Source organism: Phytophthora infestans, genomic scaffold (genome assembly GCF_000142945.1).
Source record: "Phytophthora infestans T30-4 supercont1.27 genomic scaffold, whole genome shotgun sequence".
In the NCBI taxonomy this organism is placed as follows: Eukaryota; Oomycota; class Peronosporomycetes; order Peronosporales; family Peronosporaceae; genus Phytophthora; species Phytophthora infestans.
Window position 1 is genome coordinate 535128 of NW_003303732.1, and position 19249 is coordinate 554376.

Here is a 19249-nt window from a genome sequence, read left to right on the forward strand (position 1 = left end):
CGTCTTTGATAAGAAGTGTTTTGAGGCAAGTTTGACGCCCATATACTACGTTATGTTTTACTACGTAGTATTAATACATGTAAGCTTCTTCCGCGGTAGCATTTTAACTGGTCATCGCTTCTATGGTATTACTGTCTTTCCCTCAACAGGTATTATTATAATACATGAACAGTAGTTGCACTTCCAAACTGTCATCGTGCAAGTCATTGTCGATGTGTTTACTACTTCCTATTTATGATTTGTTTTTGTTACTGTGTCCTCCCTGCCTAGCGTTTCTCGCTGGTCTACATGTACATGGTACAGGCCTGTCTACTCGGCAATGGTCTCCTGGTGTTGTGAGGGCGGATGCTGCGCCTTCATGACCTCTTGGTACAGCAATTCCTTAAGTGCTTGCGGATCGTACGTCATCTGCGCGTAGTCGAACTGCGTCAACTTGGTCGCAACGTCGGCATTGCACGGCTGTTCCAGCAGCGGATCTCGCCACTGACTCACGTACGGGTGTTCCAGCGCCTCGGCGGCCGTGATACGCTTAGCCGGGTCAAACTGTAGTAACCGATCTAGCAGATCCAACCCGTCCGGATTAGCTTCCGGAAAGATCTGAGCCCAGTCCACCTTGGGTACATGGGGATTCTGAAGCAAGAACTGTCTTCCAGCATAGCGCCGTGCCACGGGGTTATCGCAGAAACTGAACGTCGTCGGCGTTCCTACAATGTCCACAATGACCTTCAGCTGGTCTACGTATGACGTTCCGGGGAACATGATACGTCGTCCCAAGAGCTCAGCGAAGATGCAGCCAATCGACCACATGTCGATCGCCTTGGTGTACGCGTTCGCCAGTAGCAGTTCCGGAGCACGATACCACCTTGTCACCACATACTCCGACAGTCCTTCAGCCAGATCTCGGTCGTTCGCGTGTCGTGCCAATCCGAAGTCGCAGATCTTGATCCGACAATCCGAATTCACGAGAATGTTACTCGGTTTAATATCACGGTGCAACACGTCGGCGGAGTGCAGATAGTGGATGCCACAGAGCATTTGGTAGAGGAAATACTGCACCTGGTCGTCGCTCAAACTCTCCTTCGAGTGGATAATACGACACAAGTCCGTCTCCATAAGCGGCTGGATGATGTACAGGTCTTCAAAGTGCTCAAAGTCCAGAGGTCGCTGCAGCTCGTGGAAGCCCATAAGGCACGGGTGCGTGCCGATCTCGCTCATCAGCTTGATCTCACGCAGAGCCAGCAGCGCCACCTTGGGATGCCGCAGGAACTGGCCCAGCTTCTTGATCGCAAACGTGCCGCCGTGTACAAAGTCGCTCGCTGCGATCACCTCGCCGTACGTGCCTTTGCCTACGATCTTGACCATGCGGTACTTCTCGGCTAATTGATAGCGCACGCCGTTAATCACAAACTGGTGCATGACTTCCTCTCCTGAGGGCGCGAACTGCTGCGTGAGCTTCGTGAACGAGCGAAAGCTGGTGCGTGCGGCCGACGGGCTCTCGAACGACGCCAGAGACGCCGCTCCCACAGTGCCGTCATCGGAGCAAAAGCTGTCTCGATAGCTATCTCGGAAACTCGAGGTCGAGGACCGCTGCGAGATCGAGCGATGCGACATGGACGAGATCGTGAGACCTAGTTGGAGTTTTCCAAAGAAACTCTGGTGGTCATTGGACAGCACGTAGCTCTGTAGTTCTCCTGCCCTGGACGCGTTACTCGTCGTTTTCTTCCGACTTCGTCGTCCCATTAGGCGACTGGAAATCGTGCTGCCAGAGCTAAACCCACCGCCGCTACTGCTCCCGTTCAGAAACTTGGCCAGGTTCACGTGAGTACGAGCAACAACCTCGTGGTTCGAGTTGCGGCAACATTCAATGAGCAGCACTGTGTTGTCATCGCGTGACAAGCGATCGAACTGCAAGAACAATTCCTGTTGGTAGCTGTACGACCACGACGGTGTGAGCTCGCTTGAGTCGGCCGGACACTCCACTGGCGGGGCCGCTCGAGACTGCGCCTCTGTGTGCCACACGCCTTCAAACTCGTTGGTATCCAGCGAACAGCGTACGAAAAACTCGTCGCCTTGCAGCTCGCGCGACCGGACATCAGTGATCTGGTACAGATTGATAGAAACCACGTATCCGCCGACGACAGACTCGCGGATACGCTCGGCCAGAGACGGCAACGTGAGGTTCGTCGTGCAGCCAGGTGCTTTAAAGACGACGCTGGAGGCCACAACATCGCCGAAAATCTCCCAGCGACTCACTCGGCCGCCGTCGTTCGGCTTGAAGTGCAGTTTGTGTGTCCATTGTTGCATGAACGTGGTCTGGTTGTATCGTACCTGCATCGTTTCCGTTCCAGAGATGACTACGACCCGGTTGCGGTTCCGACGGTGACGCGGTTCGAAGTCTGGACTATCGTCCTGTTCCTCTTCCTCCTCCATCTGAATACTCTCCACGATAAACTGTTCCACTTGCACAGATTGGGACAGTCGTGAGAAATACTCGAGGATACCGCCGAAGCCGCGGTATTTGCCCTCGAACGGCACCATGGGGAGGTAATTGCTACGTAGGATCACGTCGGATTTTAACAGAGAGAAGAAACGGACTAGAACGTGGTCCATTGGGGGAAGCACGTTCGTCTTGGCCAGAGGCTGGTTGGGGGCCACCGACATGAACGAGGCCGTCGGCTTCTTGCCGCTTGGTAACGTCAACGTGAGGCTGGATCTGTCCGTCTCCTCTGTGGCCCCGCCCGGAGTACCCGGCCCTGCTGCCGATGGCGACGCCGGTACGTCCATTTGTACGCCTCGTTCGTCGGCCGCCACCCTGGCGCAGAGAGCTGCGTAAAAGTACTCGTATCCTCGGTAGAAATCCTCCACGTTGGTGCGTAGTCGCTGTACGGCCGGCCGCATGTGGCCCGAGAGATCATAATCGGCTATAGCGTTGGCCACGAACTGCAGCCACGTGTGTTTGCTGGCCTCCGAGTTGGTGCGGAAGTGCAGTTGATGGCCCTTCTGCGTGGCCAGCGTGAACCTGAAGGCCGACTCGGAGTCTGGGTCATTGGCCGAGGACGAGCTCGTCGCAGCTACAGAGTCCGGCCCGGTCTCCCCGGACGGGCCAGCCCCGGCCACGGGTGTAGAAGCCGCAGATCCTGCTTGGCCAGATGTACTACTGATGGCCGCGCCTAGCACTTCCTCGACGTCCCAGGCCTTAACGAGAGAGACACGGTCTGAGAACCCGAATTTGCCTTTCTTGATTTTGGACTTGGCATTCTGACGGCGTGCGTCCTCCTCGGACAGATAGCAGTAGAGCGACCGGCCCCGCAAGACGAAATAGTAGGTCTCCCAGTGCTTAAGCCAATCGCTGCGTTTCTGTAGATAGCCGGCCCAGTGGAAGCGCAACGGTACGTCATGTGGTACTGAGCGGTGGCGCGACGATGGCGCGGCCAGGCTGCGCGACCGGCTGGCTGAAGCCGGGGAGATTGACACTAGCGAAGCCGAAGACGCGCGCGACTTGATGTCGTACGAGGCCGACAGCCGCAGACCCTCGCCAGCCTCGGCCGCCGCGGACCGCAATGACATACTCTGGCTTTGTGTCATGTTTCGTTGTGCGAAAGGTGCTGAACCTTGCGGTTACTTCAGAAAACAAAAACGTGACTATGCGCAAAATGCTTACTTAAGAAAAAGGCTTAGGGCATCCACTTATATTTACCTAGCGAGAAAAGTTTTTTGCAGTATAAGTCAGTGATTAGAATTAAAAGTTCTTTAAATCGGCGATAACTTCGGCCGTACAGCTCCAACGGAAGCGTGGTTGAGCTAGTTTGAAAGGTAGCGTCAGCACGATTTTTTAAATGTACAAATTTCCTGCCAATTTTTCCAATACCTGACCATTTGAACTATCACTTTATGGAGGGGTGGAGTTTTTTTCGCTTTGACGTCAAAAATAATCAGAACTAAACTTTAAAATATACTAGAGAAAGCGCTAACGAAGCTTAATCTAGTGATACATGTATATCACTAAAAGCAATTGCATCCATTTTCGTGTCAATGACTCTCAATCCGTGTGCATACAAATCCTCATATGAGCTCATTTTAACCAATCGTCTCCTCCTCAGTATGGACATTGACCAATCACACATGCGAGGGTTTTTATAGAAAAACCTAACTATTAATTCTTTTTCGGACCGGAGAAGTACATTGCAATTTTCGCGGCCGTATTTTTTGGTCTTGCACTGAGAATTGCAGCCGAAGACCGCGACGGAATTTACACTACAATACCTTAGTACTCTGCAGTTTACATTGCAATTCTATATAAGCTTGTGCCTCGCTATATCAAGTGTATCGTCACCAAGAATACCCCCGTAAATGTAGACGAAGCATACCGACCTTTTTCATCGGTGGATTGCTGTCAGCATCGCCTACAAGGATAGAGTCAATGTCTATGTCTATGAACATTTGAGGGTATCTCAAAGAGACAACTTTAGGATCACACGTACATATCTGCTCCAAAGCGATTTGCCTACACACTAGCAGCAAAGGGGCAGGCTCAACTCGCCCTTCTGCAGTCTGCAGAGAAGCCTGAACCCTTCGCTGTCGTGTGGTGGTGCCTGCCCCCGCGTGCAATGCGGTCTAGCGAAAGTCAAACGAATGTATTAAGTTGTGTGGTTTCTGGTGCCACACAAATAGTAGCATTTCATTATTCCCTGGCGCCGGCTCCACGACACGGCACCGCGCTGCGCTCCGCACTCAGACACGCACAGAACATGCCGGGACTCAGTGCCTCCGAACTGCATCCCGCCAGTCTGTATACTGGCGATACTGTGGAGTTCTACTCGATGGCCTTCGTGGCAGGCGATCCCCGCGGGCATCGCACGTCGGTCGTCCTGCGAATCGACGAGGACGTCGACGCTGAATACCCAATATCAGTGGACACCGGGGAGGTGATTCCACGCTATCTAATGCTGAAGCTGTCCATTGACCGCTTTGGGAACCGGTTTAAGCCAGCCTATGCAACTTGGCGCAAGCTTCGCTCAAACACGTTGATCTTGAGCATGTACACCTCTGCTTCGAGCACCGCCTTGTCGGTGGGCTCGACGTCCTTAGACGTTTTCCTCGCACGCAACATGTTCCTTGGTAGCTGGTCCTTGGTCCTGGATGACATCACGCGCTCCAGCCTGGGCGGTGCTGGACGTGATCTAGTCCCCGCGGTTGCCCCCACGGTTGGCTCCGGGTCGTCTGACTCCACGGAAAATGACGGGTCGTCGGTTTCCTCACACGCACTACGTTCCTTGGACGCACCCACATCGTTCTCACCCATCGCAGGAGCGCTATAGCCGGTGTGAAAGATGTTAGAGAGCTTCTCGTCATCATGACCTCCCTCCACCGAGTGATCTGACTCCTGCTCCGACGACTGAGAGCTCTCCGCCACAAAATCTTTTCACTCAGCACGACTCTCACGCATCGCGGAGTCTACTGCATCGCGAATAATGCCAGGAAACGCCTTACAGAAGGCGTCGGATCGCAAAGGAGCATCACAATGCCCTGGAATGCCGCCTCGGCTCGCCAGAGCCAAGATCCGACATCAGGCGAAAAAGCGTTCAGGTTCGTGGCACGTGCCCCGCTCTTGCAAGCGCTGTCATCAGTCGAAGTGCGCTGTAACGCGGAGTGGAACGCAGATCCACCACGCACACTCCATTACAGCTATGAAGATAAAGGATCTTCTAAAGCTACCTGGCATAAAGAGTCGCCTAGCAAACCTGTATGCTTGACGACCTGTGTACAAGGAACCAGTCGAACAGGGTCTTGTGTTGCAACACGAGCGGCCCTGGCCGGAGGGCATCGAGTCTATAGACGAGTGCACTACGAATGGGATTCGCTTCACCGACCTCGGCTCTTTCCATAAGTGCCGCTGTGTCGGGGGCTGCTTCTGGGGCAGCTGCGACAACGTAGAAGCTGCCGTTTACTGTATTCGTAGCTGCTGCAAGCTGAACGGGCGCTGCAGTAACGCTCCGATTGTGCGTGATACGCTGATACTGTTCGACATCGGCCCAGTTGGTATGGGTGTGTGCACCACCACCCTTCTCGACATCGGCGACATTGTAGGCAAGTACACTGGATAGTTCAGCGAGTGGCCAGCAAAAGTGGCAGGCCAACCCGACCAAGCTCTCAAACAGAATAGTGGATGCGAATTTCTCTACAATACGAAGTCGGTGACAAAGAAATTCGTGTACGAAGAGGCCGTCAAAAAAGGGTCCATCACTAGGTTCATAAGCCATGCTTGTGATCCAAACGCTGTCTTCGTCTAGATGCAGAGCAGGCGCAACGTGAAGGTCTTCTTGCGGATGATTAAGGATGTGAAGGCAGGCGCTGAGTTTACAGTTAACTACGGTAACGAGAGGTGATTTAAATGCGCATGCGACGGATGCTGGGAAGATTATGGTGAAAACTAGGGGAATAAGAAGGGATCACGATGATCTCGCACACGTACAAAGCCAAGCAAGTTTTCCTTTATACGTTTTCTGCTTTGAAAAGTGATTGTTCCTTTTTTTAGAGACGCTGGGTGCTTATACATCATTCAAGTCTCATTTTGCATTTTTCTTGCCCCAGCACCAAGATGACGACGAGTATTCAAGCTACAGCGTTCGCATCATGTATCGAACCAAACAATATGACGATTGCGTGTGCGGAAAATTTAGAAGTGTAAGTTCACCTCATTTAATACGTACAGAGACCAAGTTGTAGAAGAACATGTTCTTAGCTAAACGAATTCATGCAAAAGGATAGATGCGGAGCTGCGGCGCATTATACCCGCGCGTGCACGCTAACGAACCACATCTATTAAGGAGAGCTACCCAAACCCTGAACTGTTGCCGGCTAAATCGAAAGTGCTGGGTTAGACATAGCTCAGAGCCGGACCCACATTTCTGAGCCGACCTCCTCCGTCGGGTGCTTGTAATGTGGTGCGTCTTCTTTTCTTCCTATTGACGAGAATGCTGCGACCGCAACCGTCCACGTATTCAGTGATACGCAGCGCGTATACCACATGTGCACAAGCGCCAAATACGAACCAGTAGTTACAGCCGCACGTCTTATTCTCAATGTCGACGAGCCATCCACCTGCAGGCTGGCCCTGCACCTCCATTCGGGCGAAATCAGCACCCATCTGAGCTGAAGCAGTTATACCTTCCTCACGTCGCTTGGTTGGGGCTACGGAAGCACGAGGAGCGAGGGATGCCTTGACTTGGATGATATCTGGCCGCCCAGCACGCTCATTATCAGGAGTATCGTCCTCTACCGTCGTCAGTATGTTTACTCGCACCAGCTCCGTCACCCTGCCTGTGAGCGTGCCGGAAGGTATGACCCCGAACGCGAATGCTCGAGTGTTAGAAGACTGATTTTGGCAACACGCGCTAAGCTCGCGCAACAATGTTCCCATTTTCAGCCTACGACGTAGCGTGCAATCCCTTTTGAGTACGGCGTTGAAGGTTTCTACGGGGTTGTTAGTGGTGGCGAAACCAGTTAGAGTAGCGTACGCCTGCCACGTACTAAACATCCCTTGCAGCCATTGCGCACCCATGTACTTTGAAAATAGAAACAGTCTCGGGTCACTTTTCCATTCCAGCAAAATTGCGCCCCGCAGCACCAATACGCTTTTTTCAGTTCTGGCAAAGTGTAGATCGTAAATATCTCGCAGCACCTTCGCCGCTAGCAGCGAGGATAATGACTTTATTGCACTCTAAACCTTCTCTATCACATGAAAAAAACACACATGAGAAAACGAAAGCGGGGATAACCCCCAAAACCTTTATGCAGCGCATTGCATTGAGCTTTATCTCCATCCGCCATCGCGTACTGTACAATGAGATCTTTGCCTGAAATCCAACAATAGAGCCGACGAAGGGACATCAGGGCAGCTTCGTAGATGTACTGTTTCTCCTAATAGACGATAAATAGTGCAACTAGGTTGAAACGCCGAGAGCGGTCGGATATCCCGACCACGATGACCGGATGGCCCACGTGGTTGGTTTTATACGTAGCGTCGACAAGCAGCAAGAAACTGTCGGGTGGCATCATCATCCGAAGCATCAGGTCTTTAGTTGTAAGGCCGATAATAAATGGCTTCTCGTCTGAGCCGTTTCCAACAACTAGTTTTCTATCGTAGTCGTAACTCCACCCAAACGTAAAAGGCTGCGTCATTTGCTCATATCCGTGGAAGGCGTGGGACTGAATCCAACCCGTCAACTCCTTTAAGCGGTCGTGATTTTCCAAAAAGGTCCTTGAATAGTGATTAACAAATTTCTGAATAGGCGTAAGTGGCGGCAGGTCCTCTAGCGAGGTTTCAAACTTTCGCGAGAGTGCAAGCCGAATGCGCATATGTCGTAGTTGCTGGTCAGCCATCTCACGACAAAAACTCTTTTGCGTCAAGGTCAGCTTCTTAGGTTTAGGAGGCTCAGTCGTAGTTAGATGATCGCCAAATCGTAAATAGATGCAATCTTTGACTCCATGCACATCACCACCTCCCCCCTCCAAGAACACTTCACCGCGATGGCCTCGCCGGCCTCAGTACACGCGTCGCAGCTGCATTCAAGCAGCCTGTAACGCATTTTGTGATCGGAATCTGCGCATATACTGCAGGCTATAGTGTTGCTCTTGCTGATGTCAAAGGCCTTCAGGCCATCGAGCAGCGCGTCCGTGTCGACCTCATTGACGTGTAATGCAAGCTCTCGCCAAGGTATACGCCTCGGCATTTTTCTTCGCGTCGATTTGGGAGAAATGGGCGCCGTCTCGCAATCCACAAATCTGAGCGTGTGACTAGTGCCGTGAGTGAGTGCTGGCTGGCTAAAATGAAAGTGGTTTTTGGTACCATGCAGCGACTGCTCGTTGGTTAAAATGAAAGTGGTTCTGGTTCAATGCAGCGACTGCTCGTAGGTTAAAATTGATTTTGTGAGTGGCGCATGAGGTTGTCCCATAAAGTAGATTTGATTGGTTGAAATAGTTGACGGGATCCCCGTTTGTGCAGATCGACAGAAACTAAACAAATGATCAAATTCAACGATTTGTTGTGTGATGCCGCAGCACTTTGGGGTGCTGACCATGGTTTGATGTGCTGCCCCATGTTTTGTGTTCTGACACAGCACTATTGGGTGGCGTTCACGCGTTCTCTATCTCAAATTGGGGTGGAAGATGAGTGGGAAATCGGCATGTTTCTATGTTGACGCAGTGGCACGACGACTTTAACTTGGAAACTGCTAAATGCAATACTACGGCAATAATCCCACATGAAGACATGCGCTACCATATCTCGTTTTCTTCGATAAAGAATATATGGTTGAAGAAACCAAGACAGCTGATGGCTCAAGCTGAGGTGTGTTGGTTATAGCTTAAGCGTATTATCCTGTGAGCAGCCAACATGGCTTAGGCACAGTATGCTATATCAAGTGAGACTTATGCGGCTTCGGATTCTAAGATTTATTAAATCTTATAGCTACGAGAAGCAGCTCTCACCTGAGCGATTTGAGATCTGCCGACAGACGGACGAGCCAGTGGAAATTTATGTGAACGAGGCTGCGTCGATGAAAAAAATAAGACGTGGAGAACACCTTGCAAAGAATAAGAGATATGCTTGAAAAATAATGAATTGCGTGTAATTTTGTGCTTTGTAAGTTGTAACGTACTGGAGCTGAACTGAGATGCGATTTATTTAATTCGGATTGAATTACCTGTGGTTTAAATGCTTAACTAAACGTTTGATGTGACAGGCGTTCAAATGAAAGCAACGCTTCGCCCAAAGGTGAATTCACTTACTTAAGTATTGCTTTAAACCACACCCTTAGCCCCTTAGTTACCATATGCTGTACGGTACTACATAAGCAGAGTATACCCAAATCCATTCTGTTTGCCGCATCTTTGTTTATGTTTGACCTCCAACATACCAGCCTGCTGTACTTGGAAATTGTAAGAAAGTACTGTCGCTCTCACCATATACTTAAGTACAAATTTTCTTTGGCTGAAAAGGGCCCGGTGCACAGGTGTAGGTTTGCACTCAGTAGAGAAGGGATCGGGTCACCCACCACGAAGGAGTGGCTGACAGCTATCAAACGCTCTCATCCGCCAAAACGATAGCTAGAGATCAATATGGTCGCTCCTGCAGGAAAGCAACCGCGCAACAAGCTGACTGAAGAAAAACGCCGGCTGTGCCAAGAAGCATTCCTGAGCTCGCGGCACGCGCGCCGCTTTCGGCGAGCTGAGCAAAAGGAAGATGTCGCCCGGCCTGTAAAAAAGGCCGTACGAAAGGAGGGTGCCAAGCGCACTACAACTGCTATGGAGAATTGTGAAAAACAGTCGCGAACACCCAGTGGCAGAGTACGCAGTGTGTGAGGAAACTGAAGCAGAGGCAAAAGAGGCAGCGGGGGCGACGGACGAGGCTAAGGAGGCTGCAGAAGTGCTTGCTGATATTGTGGCTTCTACTGTTGCGTCTGACGCAGAGGTTACGACGCGTGCGTCCGTACCACCTCTGGTTCCGGCACAAATGCAGCCTAGCTCACGAAAACATCGTTGAGCCGTCCTTAAAGAAGAGAGTGCGAGTGACGAGGAGTCGCTTGGTGACGACCCAATGCCCAGCCCCGCACCTTTGATGGAGTGTATTGTAAATGGGGATGCTAATCTGATGGCGAGTGGCGCTGCACAGTGTACCGGCTTGAACTCCGACGAATACACGTCCCTCCAAGATGGACAAGAATCCGAATATGGTGACGACGATGATGATTGGGTAGAAGATTGGGCCATTGGAGAGCTGACAGATGGAGATGCAGAAGGAGAGACGGTGAGTCTCCCGGAATCGGAGTGCCTGTCGACGGCGAGGGACAAGCAGAGGATCTCCAAGATGAGAGCGGACGGGTGGGAGTATGGTATGTTATGCTTGCGATATCCAACATAGCGCATTTGAGTGTGACCGCTGTCGAACATATGAGCTAACATTTTTTTTTTTTGCAGATCCTACAAAGTCTGACCCTGACCCGAGCTATCGCGGCCTTTATGATGGCCCATACGGACCAAGTGATAGTGTGATGGGGGTGACCTTCCGGCTCTTCTTTTGTACTTTATGCCTCCAACACTGTGGAGTCAAATTGCCGTGGAGAGTAATCGGTATCACACGCAGTCGATACCACAGCATGCTCGCACGATTTGCAACCAGCAGCGTCGAAATGGGGGCGAGGCTGAAGAACTAGGAGATATCCGCCGACGTCTTTCTGGAGCCGCTGATATTGAGCCATGGGAGGTTCAACGTGTTGTGGGGTTACTGATAGCCCGTATGCTAATGCCAATACGGAAGGCGGTCGCTGCACACTGGAATACTAAACAAGTTGGAGCTCTACCCACAAATCGGTTCAATCTCGTCATCTCTAAGAACCAATTCTTTCATGTGATGGGCTATCTGCATTTCTCCAACAGCAAGTCGCCTCGAGCCAGTACTGATCGAGCGTGGAAAATAAGACCGATTTTAGATGTGTTGCAGCGGACATTTTTACGTGGACACCAAGCATCTCCTGTTGTTAGCTTCGATGAAGCTACGCTGCCTTCCCGCTCGCGCTACAATCCAACTCGGCAATCCAACCAAAAGATAAACCGTACAAGTGTGGGACAACGATATTTGTTGCTGCGTGCGCGAAGTCTGCTTACTGCTTGAGGTATAAACGTAAGCTACGACTCACCTTTGTTTTAGTCTTAGTCCTTATGTTGCCTTTTGTCAACATATATGTTGCCTTTTGTCAACATAAGGATCTAGCATGTGATTGGTTGACAACATGACATTAACATACACTTTGGTATTAATATTTTTGTAGGATTGAAGTATACTGTGGCACCAAGACCAATTTACAAATTCCAGTCCAGAATGATAACAACAGTGGAGAAGCCGCAGTGCTGCGGAATATGCTGGCTTTATATCCGCCCACGCCCTCTGTAATGGGGTACAATCCAGTGTTCCCCATGTTACATAAAGAGTGACTCGTCACTCTTGTGGGCATCTGGTACACGGTACCAGGTGATCTCGGAGCCAGACAGGGCATGACTACTTAGCTCCACTAGAGGTAACCTCTAGTTTGTATAGAGCCCAAGCTAATCTTACTTATAAATACATCCGTCTTACATCTACTTTTCTAAGTAGGAAACCGTTCCCTTTGAGGCTGGGAACACATGGACTAATATCCACTCGGGTAGTAAATACCCTTAAGCACTTCCTCTGTGCAAGGTGCTGTGGGACCCCGTCACACTTGGTAGCACTCGTAGTCAATCCTACACCTTCGCGGGTAGATTGAACTACCTGAATCCTCTGTGCGCTTAGCGTTTGAGCCACGATGGACCAAAGTGAGTTTTCTCGCTTGAACGACTCACAACACGAGTCATTTCGGAAGATGGGAGGCATTTTTGGACAAAATGTCCTCCGCAGCTTGGCGGTGGCGACGCCTGCCAAGCAACGTGAACGCGTGGCCGCGTTTGAGACCTACGAGCGTGGACTCATCGCTCATGTCCGCGGGAGCTTGGAGGCCTCGGTTGGCGCTCCCCAGGCAGCCAGGCCTAAGCCGATAAGGCTGGAGGTCACCGCATTGGAGGGGAAGGAAGGAGAGAGCCTTCCCTTCTGGGCCCGCGAGGTGAAGATTGCCATGAAGGCGGGTCTCATCTCGGATGAGCCAGTTCGGGTGGTGTTTGCCCTGTCCAACCTTGGTGGACGTGCCAAGCATTGGGCATACACCAGGGAGACGACATCTCCCGGATGCTTTGCATTCTGGGCTCAGCTGTGTGAAAAGCTTCGAGCCGCGTTCCTACCGGAGAACAGCGAGTTCCGCCAGCGCTCACGCTTTCTCGCGTGTAAGCAAGGCAAACGTGAGCTGCAGGAGTACGTGCAAGTGATGCGCAGCATCTCTGGCAGGGAATACTCTGTCTGAAGACTTCAAGACAACAGTATTCATAAACGACCTGAAGGTCGGTCCTGCTCGCATCCAGTTATTCAGGGTGTAAGCGACAACTATGGAGAAAGGGATTCGAATCACCCTCCAAGAAAAGTACAGCCACAAGCAGGCTGGTAAGAGGAACATCGCCACGATGAGAATGGCGTTCCTCGGGAGGCGGATCATCGCAATAATGACGCTGTTGCTCCTGCTGTCACGCAGCCCGTTGATACCGGTGCGTACAGCGAGCTTAAACCCATGGACTTAAGCTCAGCCGAGAGCTTGGTCCGCTGCTACGGATGCGGTGGACATGGACACTAACAGCGTGTGTGTCCCTCGCCAGTCCTCGGGAAGAAGACAGCCCGTGGACCCAGATCAGGTGGCGCAGGCCACGGCCAGGTGGACGAAGATAACCCGGCCACCAGTAGAGGCAGTATGCCCTACTGAAGAGCGCTAAGCCTTCGTGATGGGTGTGCAGGCTGTGCGCACCACGGGCTTAGCCCAGAGAGACGTGGTTCTCTCAAATCGGTGAATGGGCAGTGATGGGCTGCTGGTATGTACGGGGTACGATACCCCTAGAATGTTTGATGAGTTCTAGGCCGCTGATACGCCGCCGGAACGTCGCTTAGCATAGCGACACCCGACTGCACTCTATGTCAGAGTGGCGGTCGTGGGATGGTCCTTGGTGGACTAGCCTTTGGTACGGTGAAGGAAGTACTAATGGCCCTAAACGGACCTTAGCGTTTGGGCTCGATGAACTCGCGCACCGCGGTGCTACTCGCAGCTCTCGCCATGAACAACATGGATGTGCCGGGCATAAGGAACGACCCGGACTTTGGTGTGGCAAGGCTGTGAAGGCCTACCAGTCCAGGTCTATGGCGAAGCACTGGTGAGTCATGTTCCCACCTCCGTCCTGACTGGGGCGTCTTATTCAGAACTTCAGGACGCAGAAGCGTCACGGAGCTGTCCACGCGCCGACAGCTCTGCGTACCGCAAGACCATGCTCCGCTGCGGCAATGCCACGGGCATGGGTCTTTTGCCCGGCGTGTGGACCTCCTACACCAGCTGCGTCCAACGCCGAAGGTCGTCGCGCCGTACGGGCTTCGACAGTGGTTATGCCTTTAAGCGCTAGCCGGATGGGTAGCTTAGGACCACACGATTGCCCAGACCCTAACTGAAGAGGAAGGCACTGAATACGTTTCCTGTGTGGGTAACACAGTACCACACACAATCACCCAGACTATAACTGAAGAGGAAGGCGCTGAATGCGGATAACACAGTACCACACGCAGTCACCCAGACTATAACCGAAGAGGAAGGCATTGACCATGCTTCCGGTGTGGGTAACACAGTGCCACACGAGGTCTCGAGTGCCTCTGATGTCGTCAAAGCGACAGCACGACGTGGGTAACGAAGTACAACGTCACGTTAACCACCGCAAGTCGGGTCTGAACCTTGTTCAGGCCGACGTCGCTTCAGCGACTCGGAATCCAGGGCCCGGACTCCTCTGACTTGGTCGCGGTGTGTGCGCGGGTCTGCCACACCAGCCGATCACAACACCGAAGGTCGTCGCGCCGTATGGGCTTCGACAGTGGTGGTGCTGAAGGGCATTCACCAGGTGGGTAGCATAGGTCCACACTGCGGATAACAAGCTCCACAAGCAGCGAAGCTGCTTAAGGAGACCGACATTCGGTGATCCGAGCGTGGGTAACAGAGTTCCACGCAAGGTCACTCAGACCATAACTGATAAGGAAGTCGCGCCTACACCGCCTACAGTTTCCGTAGCGCCTCCTCTGTTGCTGTGCGGAGAGTACAACGTTGCGAGCCCTTGGTCCATTTTTGGTGTCAAATCTTAGACCAAGCTGGGACGAAACCGGTCCCAAGTGATGTATCATGTCTAGCCTAAATTTGAGTTTGGTCCTTGCTTCAGGAGATTTTTGGAAGTCTTTCATTGGTTAACGACATTGCATTTCTATAGGTGACTTATAGTTTTAGCTAGACCCAAGCGTTATTTACCTATAAATATACTCAGTTTACATTCGACCTAAATTAGGTCACTTCGCTTTCTTTTAATAAAGAAGGGACCTGTGAGCTGCCGTTCACTGATAGTTTGTATACTCTCGGAAGATAACTTCCTCTAGCGCAAGGTGCTGTGTGACCCCGTCACACTTGGTAGCACTAGTAGTCAATCCACGCCACCGCGAATAGACTAACTAACCCTCTCCGAAGTTCGTTACCATGGATAGGAGCGACTTCTCCCATATGAACGACTCTCAGTTCGAGTCGGTTCGGAAGATGGCAGGCATCTTCGGGATGAAGGCCCTGCAGAGCCTGGTGGTGGCAACACCGACCGAGCAGCTCGAGCGCGTCAATACGTTTGACGCGTACGAGCAGGGCCTCATCGCGCATGTGCGGGAGAACCTGCAGGCTCCGGCGGCGGAAGCAAATTCGCCTCACCCGAAGCCAATACGGCTGAAGGTTAAGCCGTATGAAGGAAGGAAGGCGAGAACCTTCACTTCTGGGTCCGAGAAGTAGAGCTCGCGATGGACGCGGCTCTGATCTCGACCGAGCAACTTCGTGTTGCTTTTGCACTCTCCAACCTTAGCGGCCGTGCAAAAAGTTGGGTGTACACACGGGAAGCAACTTCCCCTGGATGTTTCACATCCTGGGCTCAGCTGTGTGAGCAGCTCCGAGCCGCGTTCCTCCCGGCGAACTACGAGTACCGCCAGCGTTCGCGCTTCCTCTCGTGTAAACAAGTGAGGCGTGAACTACACGAGTACGTGCAAGAGATACGGGAGCTCACGGCGTCCCTAGTGGAAAACTCATTTAACGAACACATCAAGATGACTGTGTTCATGGACGGCCTTCGAGGGGACCCCGCACGCACTCAGCTGTTCCGGGTGCAGTCAAGCACTCTTGAGGAGGCGATTTAAGTGGCTCTTCAAGAAGAGTACAGCCATCGCCAGGCGCGTACGCCGGCCTCAGCGTGGCCTGGGAGTTCCTTGTCGGCTCCCGGTCGAACAAGCCGTAACGGAACAGTTCCCATGGAACTCGGGTCCGCCGAATAGCGTGACATTCGCTGCTTCGGCTGTGGGAAGATGGGCCACTTCAAGTGCGACTGTCCCACGGAAAGACCCCGCAGACGGTCCTTCCCCAAGCCCGTCCTCAAGGGTCGCTGGCAGAAGCCAGGATCCCGGGGACAGGGGAACGCCGAGAACCAGTAGGGGCGGGGCGCCCTACTGGGGAAGAACTAGGTCTTTGTGATGGGTGCGCGGGTGGCGCGTACCACGGGGACTTAGCCCCTGAGAGTCTTCGCACTCTCGAATCGGCGAAGAGCAGCGGCGGGTTGCTCGTAGTACACGGATGTGTACGGGGATACGATCATCCCATTAGAATCTTGATCGATTCTGGGGCGTCGAAGTATTTCGCACGCCGCCAGACGGTTGCTCGTAACAGCAACAAGTTGTCCGATGATTTGAAAGAAAGCAAGGGCAACGGGACGGTGTCAGTGCGACTGGCCGACGGGAAGGTCGTCACTGTCCCCAAAGTCCAAGTGGATCTGGCTGTCAAGTTTGAAGACTTTGACAGCCTCAAACAGTTCACTGTTCTCAATATGGATCCATATGATATGATCCTGGGCATGCCCTGGCTTGAGAAGCACGAACCCTGGATCGACTGGCGAGGCAAGGCAATCGGTGCCAGCCGGCCTGCGCAGTCCGACAGAGCATTGGTGAGTCATGTTCCCACCTCTGTCAGGACCCGGGGCGCCCGCAAGGGTTGCCAGGGTACCAAAGCATCCGGCAGATGCTTGGGAGTCGTCGACGTATATGACGACTCCGAGGATGTTTTGATGGTGGCAGCGCCCAGAAGCGGCGCTGGCCAAGTAGGTAACTTAGGTCCACAAGCGGGTAACTTAGTTCCGCAGACAGCTGCAGCTGTCATGAACACCGAGATCAGTGTGTTCAAAGTGGGTAACAGAGTTCCACACACGGTCGACCAGACCTTAACTGAAGAGGAAGACGTCGGATACGCTTCCTGTGTGGGTAACAGAGTGCCACACGCGGTCGCCCAGACCGTAACTGAAGAGGAAGGCGTTCCTAGGGCCGGGGGAAGAGTGTTATCACATCTTCGATGGCGAGACCGGTTTATCCGTCAAGGCATCTGGTGTCCACTTGGAACCGTTGCCAGAGGTTGCAGAGATACTGAATATTGAGGAAATGACGGCTGAGTCTTTCATGGCCAACCTCAAAGCTGGAGAGATTGCTGAGATGGTGCTCATGAGACCTGAGACCACTCGGGAGGAGCTGAACTCCTCCTCTGTCTTGGACGAGAACGTCCTGGAAGACCTAAACAAGCAGCGTCAGATGCGCGTGGGTTCTGAGATCCTTAAGAACCCCAAGGATCCGGTGTATCCTTTGGTGACGGAGTATGCGGACGTGGTGAGCAAACACCCACCGACCCAACTCCCACCGGATCGAGGCGTACGGCATGAGATTGATCTCGTACCCGGCACAAAGTATTGTGTCACGAGGCAATGGCCTCTCCCGCGCGAACAGTGCGAGGTCATTGATGCCTTCTTCGCCGCGAAAGCGAAGGCAGGCATGGTGCGGGAGTCGAAATCTCCGCACTCGACGCCGACTTTCTGCGTTCGGAAGTCAATCGGAAAGCGGCGTCTAGCTCATGCTTGTAACAAGCTGAACAACGCGACGGTGCCGACCCAAACACCAATCCCACGAAAGGATGTGTTGCTAAACAGCATGACCGGGAGCTTACTGTACAGTGCGCTGGATTTGGTAGACGGATACTACCAGATCCTAATGCGGGAGAGTGACATCCCACTCAACGCGGTGAGCACTCCAAACAGCATGCTTTGGGAGTGGCTCGTCATGCCAGAGGGCTTGTCTAACGCTCCGGTGACATTCAACCGCCTGGTGACGCAGCTATTCAGGCCATTGCGCGCCTTCGTACAAACGTACTTCGACGACATCTTCGTCCATAGCCGTGCCGAGGAAGGCAAGACGACCATGGAGGTGCATCCAGGCCACCTCTGTGGTGTAGCGGGATCAGCAAAATCTGCGAGATTGCCAGATCCAACTTACCAACTGCACCCAGACACCGACTAACGGAGGGGGTCCCCCGATGATCCGTGTTCTGCTGAACTTTCCTCACCTTGTGTACCCGTCGGTAGGGCGGGATCTTGCTCTCTCGGTAACTTCCGAAGAGTCCAAGTGGTGGTGAAGCTTGAGTGGCTTGGCGAGACGTGGGGATGGGGTGGAGCAGCAGTGGAAAATCTTCACTCTGCGTCCGTGGATTGTTCCGAATCCTAAGCGAATATTCGAGCTTATGGATCCGGGGCCTAGATCGTGGATCTGGCCGTAGTGTTGCCTTGCGGGTGTGTCCCTTGCCTTTGCGTTCCTTTGCGTCGTACTTGCCGCCTCCTGTGACGGGGTCTTGAGAGCTGAGAGCCTCTAGGGTATAACCGACCAAGTAGTAAATTCGCTTAACCCGTCGGATCTGCACGTGTATGGGAAAGCTTACTAGGTTGTAGGAACTGGCCAATGTATTATCCAGTTATCACTACCAACACTAGATTCGCAATTCCCAACCTTCTCCGAGCTCGTACGGCCAATGTAGTTCCGGTTCTTGAGGGCAGGAAGGCACTTGCGTGTTATGGTGCAAATGAGGTTCTGTATTGATATTTAAGCCTATACCTGCCTGGATTTCTACCTTCTATGTCTTTCATCTGCTAAATCCCTTACCAGGCTCGGCTGCATGTCCCTTCTTCCCTTGACCCATCATCCCAGCTGTATTATCTTCAGATCCACCGGATCCATGACGTAATCATCATGGTCACCCTATTATGGGTACACTCATCCGGATCCAGGTCGCTTGGATCCACTTCACTGTAATTGTACACTCGCCGTGGATCCGTGCTCTCCAATCGTCCAACATCATCTTGCAACCGTCTGTGACCTCCATTGTCCCACGAAAGTTCCAGATCCACTGCATCCCTCATCCCTGTACCCTGGATCCAGGTCCTTCTATGCGGGATCCTCCCTCCTTGGATCCGAACCCGGAAGTATGGGATCCGGGGTACCTCGCGGTGGATCCTGACTTCTCGTTAGCCGTGGCTACTAGATCCACCTTCGGATGGCACCTACCACCATTCCTTCATAGGATCCACACTCGATCCACTGGTACATAGTATATCTCATATCCATTTAAGTGAATCCAGGTAAGGGTGGATCCGAGATAAGTCTTGGTGGATCTCGCCTTCCCGTACATCGCTCATAGTGTTGATAGGGCCTTTCAGACTC

At 52.5% G+C, this 19249-nt stretch overlaps 1 protein-coding gene across 1 annotated transcript; it reads right to left on the minus strand.

Annotated features, from left to right (window-relative positions):
- Nucleotides 1–309: 309 nt before the first annotated feature.
- On the minus strand, nucleotides 310–3567 carry PITG_12699 (serine/threonine protein kinase; the record flags this gene model as incomplete). Its single annotated transcript, XM_002900064.1, has 1 exon — nucleotides 310–3567. The coding sequence occupies one exon, from the start codon at nucleotides 3565–3567 to the stop codon at nucleotides 310–312; it is 3258 nt and encodes a 1085-aa protein (XP_002900110.1).
- Nucleotides 3568–19249: the final 15682 nt, after the last annotated feature.